We start from the raw sequence: 20,106 nt of genomic DNA, 5'->3' as shown, positions 1-20,106 counted from the left end.
TCTTAGCACTTCCCACTGCAACTACCTTCCCTTCCCTATCCTCCCTCCCATTTAGTAACTCCCTAAAATACTCTGCCCATCTTCCTCTTACTGCCTTCTCTTCCATTATCTCCATCTGCACCTTTTTACCTTTTCTTCTACTTGATTCACTTCCTCTTCCTCTCTTAATTTCTTTCCAAAACATCTTTTTATTACTTTCAAAGTTTTCTGTCATACTCTTACCCCATTTCACATCTGCTCTCCTATTTGCCTCCATTATTTTGTCCTTTACTTCTCTTTTCTTTGTACCTCTCATGTGATTCCCTTGTCCTATTTTGTAACCAATCTGTGAAAGCTTTCTTCTTCTCTTCTGCAACCTTCTTTGTTTCTTCATCCCACCACTCACTACCCTTTCTTCTATTTCCTGCCATCCTTTTTGTTCCACACACCATCTTTGCACACATTGTGACTCCCTCCTTGAACCATCCCCATTCCTCCACTCCTAGTTCTAATCTATCCTTACTCCCTCCCACTCCTCTCTCAGCTTCTTGTACTCCTCCTTTTTTTTCTCATGTAAGCAATTTACTCTACGTGCCTCCCTACCTTTTGTCCTTTTCCTCTTTCTCCATCTATCCTCCACTCTCAACTTACCTTCCACCAGAAAATGATCTGATATCCCCCACTCTCTCCCCTTAGAACATGTACATCCTTAACTCTTCCTATTATACTCCTGTCTACTAATACATAGTCCATTAATGCTCTATCTACCACCCATCTATCCACCACCCTCTCCCATGTGTACTTATGCTTGACTTTCTTCCTAAACACTGTATTTGCTATCATCCCTCTTTCTAGGTCACATCTCCATCAACTCTTCACTACAATTCTTTCCTTGAACTCCACACTTCCCAACAACTCCGTCTATTGGTTAATTTCCTACCGTTGCATTAAGGTCTCCTGATACTACTACATTGACATTTCTCCCCAATCCATCTATGCACTCTACTACTCTCATAAAAACTCTTGACTGCTCTTAACAGCTTTCCTCCTATCCCATATATCTGCAATACTTCCCACAGTGCCTTCCTGTTTACCCTGTCATAAGTGTTTTCCAAGTCCATAAAAGACCAAAAAATATCCTTACCTTTTCTTATAGCTTTCTCACTTATCTGCCTTACCACAAACATCTGATCCGTGCAACCCCTACCTGTCCTAAACCCACACCGTTCCTCACCAATCACTCCCTCTGTTCCTCTCCTAATCCTCTCAAAACCCCCCCACAAGCCTTCCCAACTACACCCAAGGAACAGATCCCTCTGAAACTACTACACTCACACTTGTTCCCCTTTCCATTGTAAAGTGGAAATATACATGCACTCCTCCAATCCTCCAGCACTCTAACCTCTTTAAGACAGATATTAAATAACCTCACCAGCCAGTCCACCATCATTGTACCTCCCTTTTTTTTTTTTTTTTTAGACATTCCACATAACACCCATCCATCCCAAGTGCCTTACCTGCTCTCATCATCTTAACGGCCTTCACCTCATCTTTCCTTATTTCTCCTCCATTTTCCTCACTCATCATGGTCATTTTCTTAGCGCTTCCCACTGCATCTACCTTTCCCTAAAACTCTGTATATCTTCCTCTTACTGGTGTCTCTTCTATTATTATCTCTCCATCAGTACCTTTTACCTTTTCTTCTCTATTCTCTACTTGATTTGCCTCCTCTTCCTCTCTTAATATCTTTTTTCTTTTCAAAATATCTTTTTATTAATTTCAAAATTTTCTGTTATATTCCTACTCCATTTCACATCTGCTCTCCTCTTTGCCTCCTTTATCTTATGCTTTACTTCTCTTTTCTTTGTACCTCTCATATGATTCCCTCGTCCTATTTTGTAACCAATCTGCAAATTCTCGCTTCTTCTTTGGCTCCTCATCCCACCACTCAATACCCTTCCTTCTATTTCCTTCCGTCCTCCTTGTTCCACACACCATCTTTGCACACTTTATGACTCCCTTCTTTAACCATCCCCATTCCTCCTCCACTCCTAGTTCTACTCTATCCTTCACTCTCTCCCACTCCTCTCTGAGCTTCTTCTTATACTCTTTCTCCGTTTCTTTCTCATTTAAGCAGTTTACTTTAAGCACCTCCCTACCTTTTGTCCTTTTCCTCTTTCTCCATCTATCCTCCACTCTCAACTTACCTTCCACCAAAAAATTATCTATTTCCTCACTCTCTCCCCTTAGAACATGTACATCCATAACTCTTCTTACTATTCTCCTGGTTACCACTATGTAGTCCATTAACACCCTATCTACCACCCTTCCATCCACCACTCTCTTCCATATGTACTTATGCTTGACTTTACAAAGGCAGATTACAAAGGCAGAGCATGCATGCCGACAGGAGACCTTTTGGTCCATATCTAGGTCGGATGCCAAAAAAAAAAAGATAAATTCATAAAAAACTATGTCAATAATTAATAAAATACATAGGCATTCATTATAGGCAGGCAACCGCGATTCGTGTAGTCTGGAGCCTATTCGTCAGCGTCTGTCTGTCACTGGGCGGGCGCAGGCCAAATTGCTTCAAGTAACAGTTACAGTCCGATGGATGTCTCGTAGAGGTGGGTTGGTTGGTGCAGAGAATGATGTAAGTGATGCAGCGATAGTTACAGTCCGATGGATGTCTCGTAGAGGTGGGTTGGTTGGTGCAGTGAATGATGTAAGTGATGCAGCGATCTAAATGCATTTCTGCCTCCTTTCTTCAACCCTCGCGTTGGCACCAATGTAATGATCAGGGTGTTGTCCTCTTCCCACACGACACGCTTCCAGCCAGCCACCTATCCGTCTCCATCCTACGAATTCGCGCCCAACACTCTTTCATCCTTAACACTGTATTTGCTATTATCATCTCTCCTTCAAGACACATCTCTACCATTAACTCTCCACTATGATTTTTTCCTGCAACTCCACACTTCCCAACCACTCCGTTTATTGGTTCATTTCTCACCCTAGCATTACGGTCTCCCAATACCACTACATTGACATTTCTCCCTAAACCCTCTATGTATACATTGAAATCTATCCAAAAAGCCTCCCTTTCCTGTACACTCTTCTCATTACTATGCCCATATGCACTTACAAAAACCCACATCTCCCTTCCCAGTTTCACCTTCGTCCACATTAATCTTGAAGAAACCTCCTTCCACTCCACATGTTTACTTATTTCTTCACTTAATAGTGTAGCTACCCCTTCTCTCCCTCGTTCTCTCTTCACTCCTGAGACCCTCTCAACTACACTCCCAAACTCAAAATCGTCCCTCCCTTTCAACTTAGTTTCACTCAATGCCAACACATCCATCTTTCTTCTCACAAGCATGCTGCCTATCTCTTCACTTTTATTCATATCTGTACCATATCCACGCATATCAAAAGACCCAAACCATAGGGTTCTGGTTGGAAAACTCTTTTTTTTTTTTTTTTAGGAATGTCCCCTTTAGGGCTACAGGGAGAAAGATGCCTAGGCCTGTCCCCAACCCATTTTTTGTCGCCTTTTATGAGAGGGAACACTTGGTGGCAGCATTCTTTTTTCCTACCACGGGGTTCGGTAAAAAAAGAAAATGAATATTCAGAAAAGTTGTACAGGACAGTATCAAGAGTGGGGGGACAGCATAAAGGAGGGACAGTCACAGTATAATAAAGTATCATAATTGCTCTATAGAGATTTCTTCTACTACAGACAAATTATTTGTGGCTCTGGTATGTAGGGGTGCCCCATGTAGCATACATACATATACCAAGGCTATTTTCCCCCTTACACGGGAGGTAGCCAAAAAGAAAAAGGCATAGAAACCACTCCCACCCATTCCATCCCCTATATACTCCACTCCCCTCCACCATCTTCCCTCCCTCACATCTAGGCACCTCCTGGGTGACGGGTCATCCTTGCATCCTGTCCACTGGCCTGGGTCAGAAGCAGTGTCGCAAGACAGCACATCCTCAGCAAAGCCGCTTCATTAATTGAGTGCCCCCCCCTCTCTGTCCCCTTATGCAGAAAAGGAGAAGACGGGGAGAAATCCCTTTGGGCTGCGTCAATTTATTTCTCATACATACTCCCTCACCCCATCCCCCACCCCCTCATTCATCACAGCATCATCCATACACACCTATCTTCTGTCCTCCCATCCTTCCTCAACAGACATTCCTCTCTTTTGTAATGCCCCTTTTACTCCATCTATCCATCTCATCCTAGGACACTCCCTCATATTCACTTCTTCCACCTCTGCCTTCCACACCTCTTTTACTAATCTTTCTTCACTCATTCTTTCCATGTGTCCAATCCATCCTAATACTCTTTCATCAACCCTATCTCCCAACTCCCTTTTCACTCCTGTTCTCCTCCTTGCCTCATTTCTCACTATCTAGCCTAGTACATACATATACCAAAGGCTTTTTCCCCCTACATGGGGGGTAGCCACAAAGAAAAAGGCATAGAAACCACTCCCACCCATTCCATTTCCTATATATTCCACTCCCTCTTATCTTGGCACCTCCTGGATGACGGGTCATCCCTGCATCCTGTCCACTGCCCTGGGTCAGAAGCAGTGTCTCAAGACACAGCACATCCACAGCAAGGCCGCTTCATAAATTCAGCGACCCCCCTCTCCGTCCCCTCATGCAGAAAAGGAGAAGACGGGGAGAAATCCCTTCAGGCTGCGTCAACTTTTTTCCATACATACTTTCTCACCCCCCATCCCCCACCCACTCCCCCTCATGCATCATAGCATCATCTATACACAACCCCTCTCCATTCACCCCTATCTTCTGTCCTCTCCCGTCCTTCCTCCACAGACATTCCTCTCTTTTGTAATGTCCCTTTCACCCCATCTATCCATCTCATCTTAGGACGCCCCCTCATATTCACTCCTTCCACCTCTGCCTTCCATACTTCTTTTACTAATCTTTCTCCACTCATTCTTTCCATGTGTCCAAACCATCCTAATATCCTTTCATCAACCCTATCTCCCAGTTCCCTTTCCACCCCTGTTCTCCTCCTCACCTCCTCATTTCTTACTCTATCCAGCCTAGTAACCCCTATCATACTTCTCAGACATTTCATCTCAAACACATTCAAACTCCTTCTCTCTTCCTCTCTCATGTTCCACGTTTCTGCCCCGTACAATGCTGTTGGTACAATCACTCCTTCATATAACCTCTTCTTAGTATCCATTCCCAGATGTCTATTTCTCATTACACTTTTTAATCCACCAAGGCATTTACTCGCTTCTCTCAATCTACATTCTACCTCCACCCCCACTCCTCCCTTTCCTGCCACATTCGCACCCAAATATCTAAAACTATCCACTTCCTCCAGTCTTTCACCCTTAATGCTCACCTCCAGCCTGCTGTCACTCTCTCCCCTTGTACATCTCATCACCTTACTTTTACCCACATCTATCTTTCAGCTTCCTTCTTTCACACACCTTCTCAAACTCTGTCACTAACTTCCTCAATCCCTCCTCTGATCCTGCTACAAGCGCAGTGTCGTCTGCAAACAACAACTGGCTCACCTCCCACTTTTCTCCATTTTCTTTAATCATCTCCAACTCCTGACCCACTACCCTTGCATTCACCTCTCGCACCACCCCATCCATGTAAAGATTGAACAGCCAGGGTGACATAACACATCCCTGACGAAGTCCCACCTTTACCTCAAACCATTCACTCTCTCCATTTCTAATCCTAACACAAGCTCTACTACTCTCATAAAAACTCTTGACTGCTCTTAACAGCTTTCCTCCTATCCCATATATCTGCAGTACCTCCCACAGTGCCTTCCTATCTACCCTGTCATAAGCCTTTTCCAGATCCATAAAAGCCCAGAAAACATCCTTACCTTTTCCTATAGCTTTCTCACATATCTGTCTTACCACAAAGATCTGATCTACACAATCCCTATCTGTCCTAAACCCACACTGTTCCTCACCAATTACTCCCTCTGTTCCTCTCCTAATCCTCTCAATCAAGACCCTCCCATATGCCTTCCCAACTACACTCAACAAGCTAATCCCTCTGAAACTACTACACTCACACTTGTCCCTCTTTCCCTTGTAAAGCAGAACTATACAGGCACTCCTCCAGTCCTCCGGCACTCTACCCTTTCTCAAACAAACATTAAACAACCTCACCAGCCAGTCCACCATCACTGTACCTCCTTTCTTAAGACATTCTGCATGGCATCCATCCAGACCAGGTGCCTTACCTGCTCTCATCATCTTAACAGCTGCTTTCACTTCATCCTTCCCTATTTCTCCTCCATTTTCCTCACTCATCACTCTCACTTTCTTAGCACTTCCCACTGCAACTACCTTTCCCTCCCTATCCTCCCTCACATTTAGCAACTCCCTAAAATACTCTGCTCACCTTCCTCTCACTGCCTTCTCTTCCATTATCATCTCTCCATCTGCACCTTTTACCTTTTCCTCTCTACTTGATTTGCCTCCTTTTTCTCTTTAATGTCTTTCCAGAACATCTTTTTATCGCTTTCAAAATTTTCTGTCATACTCTTACCCCATTTCACATCTACTCTCCTCTTTGCTTCCTTTATCTTATGCTTAACTTCCTCTCTCTTTACTTTGTACCTCTCTTACAATTCCCTCGTCCTAATTTGCAGCCAATCTATGAATGCCAGCTTCTTTTCTTCTACACATTTCTTTGCTTCCTCATCCCACCACTCACTACCCTTCCTTCTTTTTCTTCCCGCCCTCCTTGTTCCACATACCATCTTTGTACACCTTATGACTCCCTCCTTGAACCATCCCCATTCCTCCTCCACTCCTAGTTCTACTCTATCCTTGAGAAATGGTACAGGACAGCAACAAGGGGTTGGGGGACAGCATAACAGAGGGACAGTCATAGTATAAAAGTGTCATCATTTCTCTATGAATAGAGTTTTCCTTTATCATAGACAAAATGATGTGTGGCTCTGGTCCGTAGGGGCGCCCCATATAGACCCTAAAGTATCAACTGCATGCTACTTTGCCACAATAACATGCAGCCAATACCCCAGTAACCCCTATCATACTTCTCAGACACCTCATCTCAAACACATTCAAACTCCACTCTTCCTCTCTTATGTTCCATATTTCAGCCCTGTACAGTGCTGTGAGCACAATCACTCCTTCATATAACCTCCTTTTAGCATCCATTCCCAAATGTCTATTTCTCATTACACTTTTTAATCCACCAAGACATTTACTTGCTTTTCTAAATCTACATTCTACCTCCACCCCCCACTCTTCCCTTTTATGCCACATTCATACCCAAGTATCTAAAACTATTCACTTCCTCCAATCTCTCTCACTTGATACTCACTTCCATCCTGCTGCCACTCTCTCCCCTTATACATCTCATCACCTTAATTTTGCCTACATTTATCTTCAGCTTCCTTCTTTCACACACCTTCTCAAACTGTCACTAACTTCCTCAATTCCTCCTCTGATCTTGCTAAAAGTGCAATGTCGTCAGCAAACAACAACTGGCTAATTTCCCACTTTTCTCCATTTTCTTTAACCATCTCCAATCCCTGACTCACTACCCTTGCATTCACCTCTCGCACCACCCCGTCCATGTATAGATTGAACAGCCAGAGTGACATAACACATCCCTGACAAAGTCCCACCTTTACCTCAAACCATTCACTCTCTCCATTTCTAATCCTAACACAAGCTCTACTACTCTCATAAAAACTTTTGACTGCTATTAAAAGCTTTTCTCCTATCTCATATATCTGCAATACCTCCCACAGTGCTTTCCTGTTTACCCTGTTGTAAGCCTTTTCCAAATACATAAAAGCCCAGAAAACATCCTTACCTTTTCTAATAGCTTTCTTACATATCTGCCTTACCACAAAAATCAGATCTACACAACCCCTATCTGTCCTAAACCCACACTGTTCCTCACCAATTACTCTCCTAATCCTCTCAATCAAGACCCTCCCATAAGCCTTCCCAACTACACTCAACAAGCTAATCCCTCTGAAAGTACTACACTCACACTTGTCCCCCTTTCCCTTGTAAAGTGGAATTATACAGGCACTCCTCCAGTCGTCCAGCACTCTATCCTCTCTTAAACAAACATTAAATAACCTCACCAGCCAGTCTACCATCACTGTACCTCCTTTTTTCAGACATTCTGCATGGTATCCATCCAACCCAGGTCCCTTACCTGCTCTCATCATCTTAACAGCTGCTTTCACTTCATCTTTCCCTATTTCTCCTCCATTTTCCTCATTCATCACTCTCACTTTCTTAGCACTTCCCACTGCAACTACCTTCCCCTCCCCATCCTCCTTCACATTTAGCAACTCCCTAAAATACTCTGCCCACCTTCCTCTCATTGCCTTCTCTTCCATTATCATCTCTCCATCTGCACCTTTTACCTTTTCTTCTCTACTTGATTCACCTCCTCTTCCTCTTTTAATTTCATTCCAAAACATCTTTTTATTACTTTCAAAATTTTCTGTCATACATCCCATTTCACATCTACTCTCCTCTTTCCCTCCTTTATCTTTTGCTTGACTTTCCTTCTCTTTACTTTGTACCTCTCATATGTTTCCCTCATCCTAATTTGTAGCGAATCTATGAAAGCTTGCCTTCTTTGCTTCCTCATCCCATCATTCACTACCCTTCCTTTTATTTCTTCCCTCCCTCCTTGTTCCACAAACTATCTTTGCACACCTTATGACTCCCTCCTTGAACCATCCCCATTCCTCCACTCCTAATTCTACTCTATCCTTCACTCCCTACCACTCCTCTCTCAGCTTCCTCTTATACTCCTCTTTTTCTTTCTCATTTAAGCAATTCACTCTAAGTACCTCCCTACCTTCTGTCCTTTTCCTCTTTCTCCACCTACTCTCCACTCTCAATTTACCTTCCATCAGAAAATGATCTGATATTCCCCCACTCTCTCCCCTTAGAACATGTACATCCTTAACTCTTCCAACCATACTCCTGGTCACCACTATATAGTCCATTAACACTCTATCTGCCACCCTTCAGTCCACCACCCTCTCCCATGTGTACTTATGCTTGACTTTCTTCCTAAACACTGTATTTATCATCAACTCTCTTTCGAGACACATCTCCACTAAGATTTTTACCTGGAACTCCATACCTCCCAATCACTCCGTCTATTGGTTCTTTTCCTGCCCTAGCATTAAGGTCTCCCAATACATACATTGACATTTCTCCCTAATCCCACTATGCACTCTTAAATGAGTGCCCCATATATAGAGTCTAAAGTTTCAGCTGTATGCTACTGAACAGCCTTAACCCTTTAAACTCCGATGACAAGATTCTTGTCATTTGGTCAAATAAGACAAAAAATCATAAAACACCAAAATATTTTATCAAACACCAGAAAAATATGACATCAGTCCTCGCGCGGTCAAGCCGCATCAGATGATATTCGGATGTACAGGCTGGCGTGAGACCTACCATATCCAGTTTTTCGTATCTACACAAGTGGCTGACATGAGTTGAATGGGTTAAGACCCCCAATAATGTGCAGCCAATACCCCAGACAGGGTGAAAGTATGGTAATATATTGATAAAAGTTACTAAGGACAGCTAAATGGGTTGGAGTAATTTTCATTTTCTCTCCCAAAGAGTTGAGGCATAGTTTGACTTGTCTCATCCCATGCAAGGGTGGAAAGTACATTGGTATATGTATATATACATATAAAAATCCCTTTTTTCCTTATAAAGGGAATAGATTTATTGTTGATGATGATGATGATGACATTCCCTAGACTGTCAGGCTGAACAGTCCTGTCAGTTTTATCATTGGTGTTAATGCTATTATTATCATTCTTTTCAGGTTGATAAAATAATAATTAGGGCAACAGAGGGAGTACGCTGAAGAGGTCTTGTGGATTAGACATCAGAAGCTGGCATGGTATACAGTACAGCAAGTGGATATGTACAATGGGCCAGTCATAAGATCATGTTTAATGCAGTAATATGTCCTAAAGTACAATGTAAAACAAGTACATAAACTATAAACATAATTGAACCTCATTTTACTTATCCTTTGGATTACTACATTGCCAGGGTATTTTCATATCCTTATCTGATCATACACCTTCACTATTTTTCTGTCTTTTCCCTCACTGCATCTTATCAAGATTATCTGAAGTGCGTAGTTTGGGTTAGATTTCCTTGAATATATCGTTTACTTGCCTTCAGTGTGGTGTCTAATATGTATTCATTAAACTCCTATCGCATAATATTTTTCCTAACAGAAGCTCACTGGCTGAGCAGGTTAGGGCGTCATTACTTGTGGTGAAGGTCGAGGTGAGGGCGGTTCAAATCCTACCACCGGTGAAGTTGAACCAAAGGCATGGTTCATTAAATTCCATGTTACAAAGCCCTCTGTGAGGGGCACTGTTCTAGCCTCCCAATAAGGGGGGGGGGGGAGTGTGTGACATTAAACCATATCATCATCAAATTTCTAACAGAATATATGTCATGCATGAGTTCCTTCTAATGCACAAAAATAATTATTGTCACCATTAATGATTTTTTTTTAATTTACAATGTCAACAAAATTAGTGAAGAGTAGGTTGCACTATGAAACCTGTTTTACTTTTTTATTCTGAATTTATTTAATATAAGGCCTACAGGTCTAAGACAGCTCAAGAATTCACTAGTACAATAGTTTTCAGTAAGAACTAATGATGGGTACCTGTGCAGTGGTCCTGCAAGATGGACAGCAAAGCTGCCCTCATTACACTTAAGCTTTAGAGTGGGCCCAAAATCTCTCAACTTCAACTGTATTTTTTTTTTTTTTTTTTTTTTTTTTTTTTTTTTTTTTTTTTAAATATGGAGAGCTGACTACCTGTGACTGCTCCCCTATTCCCACCAGTTTCAGATGGTGATATAGAAACAGCCCCACACTAATAAAACATGGACAACATTTCCAAGTTTCTTCCCAGAGAGATCGGTTGCCAACCACTGTGAGGCAGCAGGCTTTCTACTTAGTGAAATTCAAGACAACAATATTAATTCAATTAATTTCCAGAAAGAATTTTAAGGATAAGAGAAAAAATATCACTGTATAGTCTTTTAAAAGGCCTACAATATAACATTCTGTAGGCAAAGATACAGTAACATTTTAGAAAATTTGACTTACAAGGAAATCAGTGAAGGACAACAAGGAATTAATGCTACTTGATATAGATTTGGATAGATTTAAATGAGTGCATAGAGGGTTTAGGAAGAAATGTCAATGTAATAGTACTGGGAGACCTTAATGCTAGGGTGGGAAATGGTCCAATCGATGGAGTGGTTGGGAAGTGTGGAGTTCCAGGAAAGAATCGTAGTGGAGAGTTGATGGTGGAAATGTGTCTAGAGAGTTGATGATAGCAAATACAGTGTTTCGGAAGAAAGTCAAGCATAAGTACACATGGGAGAGGGTGGTGGAGGGAAGGGTGGTAGATAGAGCGCTAATGGATTATGTAGTGGTAAATAGGATTATGATAGGAAGAGTTAAGGATGTACATGTGCTAAGGGGAGAGGGTGGGGGAATATCAGATCATTTTTTGGTGGAAGGTAAGCTGAGAGTGGAGGATAGATGGAGAAGGAGGAAAGGGACAAAAGGTAGGGAGGTTCTTAGAGTGAACTCCTTGAATGAAAAGGAAAAGGAGAAGGAGTACGAAAAGAAGCTGAAGGAGGAATGGGAGGGAGTAAAGGATAGAGCAGAGATGGGTGTGGAGGAGGAATGGGGATGGTTCAAGGAGGGAGTCTTAAAGTGTGCAAGGATGGTGTGTGGAACAAGAAGGACAGGGGGAAATAGAAGAAAGGGTAGTGAATGATGGGATGAGGAAACAAAGAAGGTTGTAGAAGAGAAGAAGCGAACATTCACAGATTGGTTACAAAAGAGGACAGGGGAGTCATATGAGACGTACAAAGAAAAGAAAAGAGAAGTAAAGCAAAAGGTAAAGGAGGCAAAGAGGAGAGCAGATGTGAAATGGGGTAGGAGTATGACAGAAAATTTTGAAAGTAATAAAAAGATGTTTTGGAAAGAAATTAAGAGAGGAAGAGGAGGCGAATCAAGTAGGGAAGAAAAGGTAAAAGGTACAGATGGAGAGATGATAATGGAAGAGATGGCAGTGAGGGGAAGATGGGCAGAATATTTTAGGGAGTTGCTGAATGTGAAGGAGGATAGGGAAGGAAAGATAGCTGCAGTGGGAAATGCGAAGAAAATGAGAGTGATGAGTGAGGAGAATGGAGGAGAAATAAGGAAGGATGAGGTGAAGGCAGTTGTAAAGATGATGAAAGCAGGTAAGGCACCTGGTCTGGATGGATGCCATGCAGAATGTCTGAAAAAGGGAGGTTCAGTGATGGTGGACTGGTTGGTGAGGTTATTTAATGTTTGCTGGAGAGAGGGTAGAGTACCGGAGAACTGGAGAAGTGCCTGTATAGTTCCTCTTTACAAGGGAAAAGGGGGACAAGTGTGAATGTAGTAATTTCAGAGGGATTTAGCCTGTTGAGAGTGTAGTAGGGAAGGCTTATGGGAGGATCTTAATTGAGAGGATTAGGAGAGGAAACAGGAGTAATTGGTGAGGAACAGTGTGGATTTAGGACGGGTAGAGGTTGTGTAGATCAGATCTTTGTGGTAAGACAGATATGTGAGAAAGCTATAGGAAAGGGGAAGGATGATTTTGGGCTTTATGGATCTGGAAAAGGCTTATGATAGGGTAGACAGAAAGGCACTGTGGGAGGTTATGCAGATTTATGGGATAGGAGGAAAGCTTTTGGGAGCTGTCAAGAGTTTTTATGAGAGTAGTAGAGCATGTGTTAGGATTAGAAATGGAGAGAGTGAGTGGTTTGAAGTAAAGGTGGGACTTCGTCAAGGATGCGTTATGTCGCCCTGGCTGTTCAACTTATACATGGATGGGGTGGTGCGAGAGGTGAATGCTAGGGTAGTGAGTCAGGGATTGGAGATGGTTAAAGAAAATGGAGAAAAGTGGGAGGTGAGCCAGCTGTTGTTTGCGGACGACACTGCGCTTGTGGCAGGGTCAGAGGAGGGATTGAGGAAGCTGGTGGCAGAGTTTGGGAGAGTATGTGATAGAAGAAAGCTAAAGATAAATGTGGGTAAAGTAAGGTGATGAGATGTACAAGGGGGTGAAAGTGGCAGTAGACTGGAAGTGAACATTAAGGGAGAGCGACTGGAGGAAGTGGATAGTTTTTAGATACTTGGGTGCAAGTGTAGCAGGAAAAGGTGGAGTGAAGGTGGAGGTAGAATGTAGATTGAGAGAAGCGAGTAAATTGCCTTGGTGGTTTAAAGAGTGTAATGAGGAATAGACATTTGGGAATGGATGCAAAGAGGAGACTGTATGAAGGAGTGATTGTGCCAACAGCACTGTATGGGGCAGCAGAAACGTGGAACATAAGGGAAGAAGAGAGAAGGAGTTTGAATGTGTTTGAGATGAGGTGTCTGAGAAGTATGGTGGGGGTTACTAGGCTGGATAGAGTGAGAAATGAGGAGGTGAGGAGGAGAACAGGGGTGAAAAAGGATTTGGGAGATAGGGTTGATGAAAGAATATTAGGATGGTTTGGACACATGGAAAGAATGAGTGAAGAAAGACTAGTAAAAGAGGTATGGAAGGCAGATGTGGAGGGAGTGAACATGAGGGGACGTCCTAGGATGAGGTGGATGGATGGGGTGAAGGGGGCTTTGGGGAAGAGGGGAATGTCTGTTGAGGAAGGAAGGGAGCGGACGGAAGACTGTGGTGAGTGGAGAATGGTTGTATTTGGATGATGTTGTGACTGCATGTGGTGTATGGGGTGGGGGGTGGGGTAGTATGTGTGAGTAAATTTTGACGCAGCCCGAAGGGATTTCTCCCCGTCCTCGCCTTATATGCAGAGGGGGACGGAGATGGGGGGTCGCCGATATAATTAAAATGCCTTGCAGTGGATGTTCTGTGTCTTGCGACACTGCTTCTGACCCAGGGTGGTGGGCAGGGTGTGCAGGGATGACCCGTCATCCAGGAGGTGCTCAGATGAGAGGAAGGGTGGGAGGGGTGTGGAGTGTATTTAGGGATGAAATGGGTGGGAGTGTTTTTATGCCTTTCCCTTTTTGGCTACCTCCCTTGGAAGGGGGAAAAGCCTTGGTATATGTATGTATGTATGTTTATATATATAAATCATGCAAATATAAAATGCCCAAAAGTAGCACTGAATATGAATGTGTGACATAAGGACAAAATCAATCTCAAATTTATAAGCTAATTTCTGAATAGATTCATCCTTTATAGGCAAAAGAAACTGGAACCACACATTTGATGTATAATTGGTGAGTTAACATGAGATTGCCAAATGCAAATATTTGTGCTTTTATGATGATTATATCCTTAACCATTCCCTGCTACAAATATAGAGTCCTTCTATTGGAAATATTTGTGAAACTCATTGTTGACATTGACTGACCAGTTCTACATGAGGTGACATTTTCCATGACACACAAAAGAAAAACTGTATCGGTTTCAACATCTCTTGAGAAGCAATTCAGTAACCAAGGTGGCAACAGAAATGGACCATCCAAGTAATAGAAGCAGCAGTACACCTTTGAGATGATTCAGAGTCAAAGGGACTGGCATCCCCGAGACACTTCCTGTTGAGGCCTCTGTTCCAGTTTGCTTCTGTTTTTTTAGGGGGGCAATGAATTGTACCTCATCTTGAATGCTCTGTCTCCACATATTGAGTAAACCAGACTGCAAGAGTAGAATTATTTAATTGGCAATTATACTCATGCCTAAGCAGACAATAAGAACTATTAGTTCATATATCAAAACAGGCATAAAAATACAAAAATTTGTTTCCTAAGCTTCAGTCTACTGAAGTCACTTTGCTGATGACAGCCAGAGCAAGTGTGTAAGTTCTGAGTGGCAGTGAGGTGATTAATTGAGCTTGGTAGCCACAACAAATGGACAAGCTGGGAATGGCCAGACCCTTATTTTTAACTACTGTACCTGCCTTTTGAGAAATCAAAAGGTCTACTATAGGAAAATTTTCATTCTACATTTCTGTATAACAACTTAGTAAAATAATAATCTAAGTACATTACCTGTAAAACACTGCTAATTTTTTTGTCCAATACATGTTTGTAGGGTGCATTGTAGGGCAGTGGCCACCCACACATAATTTCCCACATGGCTTCCTTTCCTATGTAGAAAGGATTAGAACCATCTGCCCTTGTGTAGCTCTTAGCAATCTGGTACTTGAGGAAGGGCTGGCCTTCCATTAAGGCAAACCTGGTTAGCAAGGTGACAAATTAATATTTTTTTAATTCTTTCATGGACAAGGGTAAATTATCAAACAAGGCAGATTTATATTCACATATTTTGTAAATCATAAAGAAATAATTCTAGGGCCAGTTGATATACATGTATATATATGTTGAATTAAATTTGACCGCAGCTTGGGCTAGAATCAACTTCTTGTTGATAGACTCAAGTTTTCTAATCAGAGATCTCGGCTCATCGGGGAGGTGGAATAAAATACCTGTACTACCGTACGATGTTTCGCTCATCTTTGAGCATTTTCAAGTACAAAATATATTTGGTACAAAGCTGTTACAGTTTCAATACAACTAAAGTGGTAATTGGAAGAGGTTACAGTTTCAAAACAAACTAAAGTGGTAATTGGGAGAGGTCACAATAAATATGGGGGATTTTGTCCAAGGGTGGACTCAGTGGGAATCTGTCCCTTGTGATTCTGGTGTTGCTTGTAGTGTATGCCTTATGTCCGGGGGCTGACTTGGTGATATTCTGTCAAATCTTCATTTGGAGTTGATTGTGGTGGTGAATGAGTGTCCATGTAGAGTAGCCAGAGCCAGTGGGGTCATTCCATTTTGTATATTCATAAAGGTTTTTTTTTTTCTTAATACAAAGGGCCTCTAGAATCTCCAACCGGTGGCTGTCATTGGCAGAATCTAGGATCCTCGTGTTGTCAACCAAGATCTCCCTGGACAAAAGAGTAGAGTATCAGAAAAGTGTTTCTTGGAGCTCCATTCTGTAAATGGCAAGTGAGGTGTTGGGAAAGAGAAGTTGTCGTCATTACGAGTACCATATAGGAAGGACGAAGCTTGCAGTCTTCGTGTGGGCAGATGAATTCGTAAATGACTTTACTTCTTTTGAGGAGGTTTTGGGTTCGGAAAGGGTTATTTTTTAGGATGAGGTTAGAGGTTTTGATGTTTTTGTAGAAAATACAGAGCTCCAACTTGTCCTTGGGGTCTATGGGATGGGTTCCACGTTTTCATCAGTACGGTATGCTGTACTCATGAGATCTATAATGCAGAAGGATTGGAGGGTGTTTCTCAGGGCGGGGGTTGTGACATCTCATATAAGCGTCCATCTTTGCATGATGATAGACTGGACGTCCTTGTTGGAAAATCCATTATTCACTAGGACTTGCTATAGGCATTGAAGCTCTTGATGGAGTAGGGGCCAAGTAGAACTATGGGTGAGTGCTCTGTTGACGTAAGAGCGGATGACACTTCTTTTATAAGAGGTGGGACATTCTCCTTCGGTGTTCAGGCATCTTCCTTCATTAGTTTCTTTGACGTGAACTGAAGTCACGAATTTGCTATCAACTGGTCACTCTTTCCTATTGGTGTTTTGTAATCTATTCTGTCTACAATTTCAGGTTCTGACGTAAATATTAAATCCAGTCTCGAAGGTTCCTCATTGTAATCTATTCTGTCTACAATTTCAGGTTCTGACGTAAATATTAAATCCAGTCTCGAAGGTTCCTCATTGTTTCTGTATCTGGTATTTTCTTTTATCCACTGAGTCATTGTGTATTCAATGGTCATATTGAGTAGCATGCTGCCCCACGTGGGACTTCGTCAAGGATGCGTTATGTCGCCCTGGCTGTTCAACTTATACATGGATGGGGTGGTGCGAGAGGTGAATGCTAGGGTAGTGGGTCAGGGATTGGAGATGGTTAAAGAAAATGGAGAAAAGTGGGAGGTGAGCCAGCTGTTGTTTGCGGACGACACTGCGCTTGTGGCAGGGTCAGAGGAGGGATTGAGGAAGCTGGTGGCAGAGTTTGGGAGAGTATGTGATAGAAGAAAGCTAAAGATAAATGTGGGTAAAAGTAAGGTGATGAGATGTACAAGGGGTGAAAGTGGCAGTAGACTGGAAGTGAACATTAAGGGAGAGCGACTGGGGGAAATGGATAGTTTTAGATACTTGGGTGCAAGTGTAGCAGGAAAAGGTGGAGATAGAATGTAGATTGAGAGAAGCGAGTAAATGCCTTGGTGGATTAAAGAGTGTAATGAGGAATAGACATTTGGGAATGGATGCGAAGAGGAGACTGTATGAAGGAGTGATTGTGCCAACAGCACTGTATGGGGCAGAAACGTGGAACATAAGAGAAGAAGAGAGAAGGAGTTTGAATGTGTTTGAGATGAGGTGTCTGAGAAGTATGGTGGGGGTTACTAGGCTGGATAGAGTGAGAAATGAGGAGGTGAGGAGGAGAACAGGGGTGAAAAAGGATTTGGGAGATAGGGTTGATGAAAGAATATTAGGATGGTTTGGACACATGGAAAGAATGAGTGAGGAAAGACTAGTAAAAGAGGTATGGAAGGCAGATGTGGAGGGAGTGAACATGAGGGGACGTCCTAGGATGAGGTGGATGGATGGGGTGAAGGGGGCTTTGGGGAAGAGGGGAATGTCTGTTGAGGAAGGAAGGGAGAGGACGGAAGACAGAGGTGAGTGGAGAATGGTTGTATATGGATGATGTTGTGATTGCATGAGGAGGAATGGTGGGGGGTGGGGTAGTATGTGTGAGTAAATTTTGACGCAGCCCGAAGGGATTTCTCCCCGTCCTCTCCTCATATGCAAGGGGGGACGGAGAGGGGGGGTCGCCGATTAAATGAAGCGGCCTTGCTGTGGATGTGCTGTGTCTTGCGACACTGCTTCTGACCCAGGGCGGTGGGCAGGGTGCAGGGATGACCCGTCATCCAGGAGGTGCTCAGATGAGAGGGAGGGTGGGAGGGGGGTGGAGTGTTTTTAGGGATGAAATGGGTGGGAGTGTTTTTATGCCTTTCCCTTTTTGGCTACCTCCCTTGGAAGGGGGAAAAAGCCTTGGTATATGTATGTATGTTAACGTTGTCACATTTAAGTCTTTCTTGGTCAGAAAAAGTACTCCCCCTCTAATTGTTTTTCCTTTCTATTCTTCATCCAGCAGTTGTATAGACCTTGTCCCACAGTGTTAGGTGGCATATTACCTTTTAGTTTAGTTTCTACTTTTCCCATTATGTCTGGTTTTTCTGATGCCAGGTAATCATTTAGTTCATTCAGTCCTGAGATCATTCCATCTATGTTGGTATAGGCTAATTTCAATTTGTTTCTTTCTCATCTTTTTCTGTCTGTTTTGTTTCCTTTTTCCTGATATACCATTTTCTCAGCCTCAGGTCCACCACTTAAAAAAGAAAAGAAAAAACAATTCAGTCTCAATTCTTTTTTCCTTCACTTCATTTCTAAGCTCCTTTTCTTTTTTCTTCATCACTCATTTCTTTCCTTATCCATACATTTTTGTGATTTTCATTGTTTGCTAGTTATGCTGTTCTGGATAGTACTTCCTCTGCTATCATTTGTGATCTAAGTTTTACTTTTAGTGGCCTATACTGTTTTTCTTTTCACTACCTATTCTATATGTTTCCTTGATTTCTTTATCCAAAATTTGATCCTCTTCAATCTCCTTCAAAGGATTACAAAGGTGGAGCATGCTGACAGAAGACCTTTTGGTCCTTAACTAGGTCGGATGCAATATATATATATATATATATATATATATATATAATATATATATACATATATATGTATATATATATATATGTATATATATATATATGTATATATATATATATAATAAAATATATATATATATGTGCAATAAAAACACTAGGAGCCTGTGTTCACAAATGCGTAAATAACCACTAGGAAAAAGTAAACTAACGAAGCAGAGCGCTTTCGTGTAATTACATCTTCAGTGCAGATACAAAGAAGGAATTATAAGATGAAGAAACAAGTATAAATGTTAATCTTCATCAAGGTTTGTACAAATTAGATAGTTTTATTTCTCATGAAATTTCAAAATTGTTTGAATTGTAATATAAATTATGAGCAATTGTCCCATACTTGTTGGTTACCAGGACGGCCCAAACGTCCCATACTTGTTGGCTACCAGGACGGCCCATACGTCCGTCACGTGTACTTCTTCCACTACCTCTCCGAATGCCCTCTTCACTATGTCATATATTCTGTACCTTGTTTCTTCATCTTATAATTCCTTCTTTGTATCTGCACTGAAGATGTAATTACACGAAAGCGCTCTGCTTCGTTAGTTTACTTTTTCCTAGTGGTTATTTACGCATATATATATGTATATATGTATATATATATATATATGTATATATATGTATGTATACATATATGTATATTATATATGTACATATATATATATATATATATATATATATATATATATATATATATAAATTAGATAAAAAATAGAAATTATAATAATATAAATAATAAATAAAATATACAGTATAATACATACGTATAGTTAAATGATAAACAAGTAAATAGTATATAAACTGACAAATAATAATAGAAAACAAGCAAATAATGAATAGACAAATAATAACAAACAAATGATATAAAATGGCAGTCATTACAGCATCTTGCTTAAATGTTTATCTAAACGAATCTTAAAGCTTCGAACTGAACTACATTGCACTGCCTCTGCTGAAAGTTTATTCCATTCATTGACTACACGGTTGGCGAAGTTGTTTCTACCCACTTCCAAATTAAATCTATTTCCTGACCATTTGAGACCATTATTTCTTGTCAGATTCTCATGCGTGTGTATATACAGTATATACAACCACTCCTCGTTTAACGACGACAATTGGGACCAGCGCGCCGTCATTAACCGAATTGGTCGTTAAGTGAAAGTGTATACATATACGTACATGTACTGTATGTACAATGTCCAGCAATACATGTATCTTTATTTTCGTGTATTTCCCTCTTTTATACAGTAC

General features: G+C 41.6%; 2 protein-coding genes across 7 annotated transcripts in view; one reads left to right on the top strand and one right to left on the bottom strand.

Annotated features, from left to right (window-relative positions):
* LOC143025377 (dehydrogenase/reductase SDR family member 11-like) overlaps positions 1-10,061 on the top strand; it is a 35,117-nt gene extending 25,056 nt beyond the window's left edge. For 4 of the 6 annotated variants that reach the window (XM_076185245.1, XM_076185157.1, XM_076185071.1 and 1 more), the window contains exon 7: positions 9,865-10,057. In XM_076185245.1, the coding sequence (XP_076041360.1) occupies positions 9,865-9,906 (42 nt within the window). In that variant the 3' untranslated portion in view covers positions 9,907-10,057. Of the gene's footprint in view, positions 1-9,864 lie in introns of all 6 variants that reach the window. The other 2 variants (XM_076185423.1, XM_076184976.1) reach the window with 2 other exon arrangements.
* A 4,127-nt stretch (positions 10,062-14,188) lies between these two features.
* The window catches only part of LOC143028251 (glutamate receptor ionotropic, delta-1-like), a 118,784-nt gene continuing 112,866 nt past the window's right edge, over positions 14,189-20,106 (bottom strand). The window contains exons 11-12 of the mRNA XM_076190070.1: positions 15,115-15,301; positions 14,189-14,761 (exon numbers count right to left, since the gene is read on the bottom strand). Coding sequence (XP_076046185.1) covers positions 14,534-14,761; positions 15,115-15,301 — 415 coding nt within the window. The 3' untranslated portion in view covers positions 14,189-14,533. The remainder of the gene's footprint in view (positions 14,762-15,114; positions 15,302-20,106) is intronic.

This window comes from Oratosquilla oratoria, chromosome 1 (genome assembly GCF_046742065.1).
Source record: "Oratosquilla oratoria isolate Oo_2021 chromosome 1, ASM4674206v1, whole genome shotgun sequence".
NCBI classification, from domain to species: Eukaryota; Metazoa; Arthropoda; class Malacostraca; order Stomatopoda; family Squillidae; genus Oratosquilla; species Oratosquilla oratoria.
Note: the sequence above shows the minus strand (reverse complement) of the source record. Positions and strands in the feature narration are given on the sequence as shown.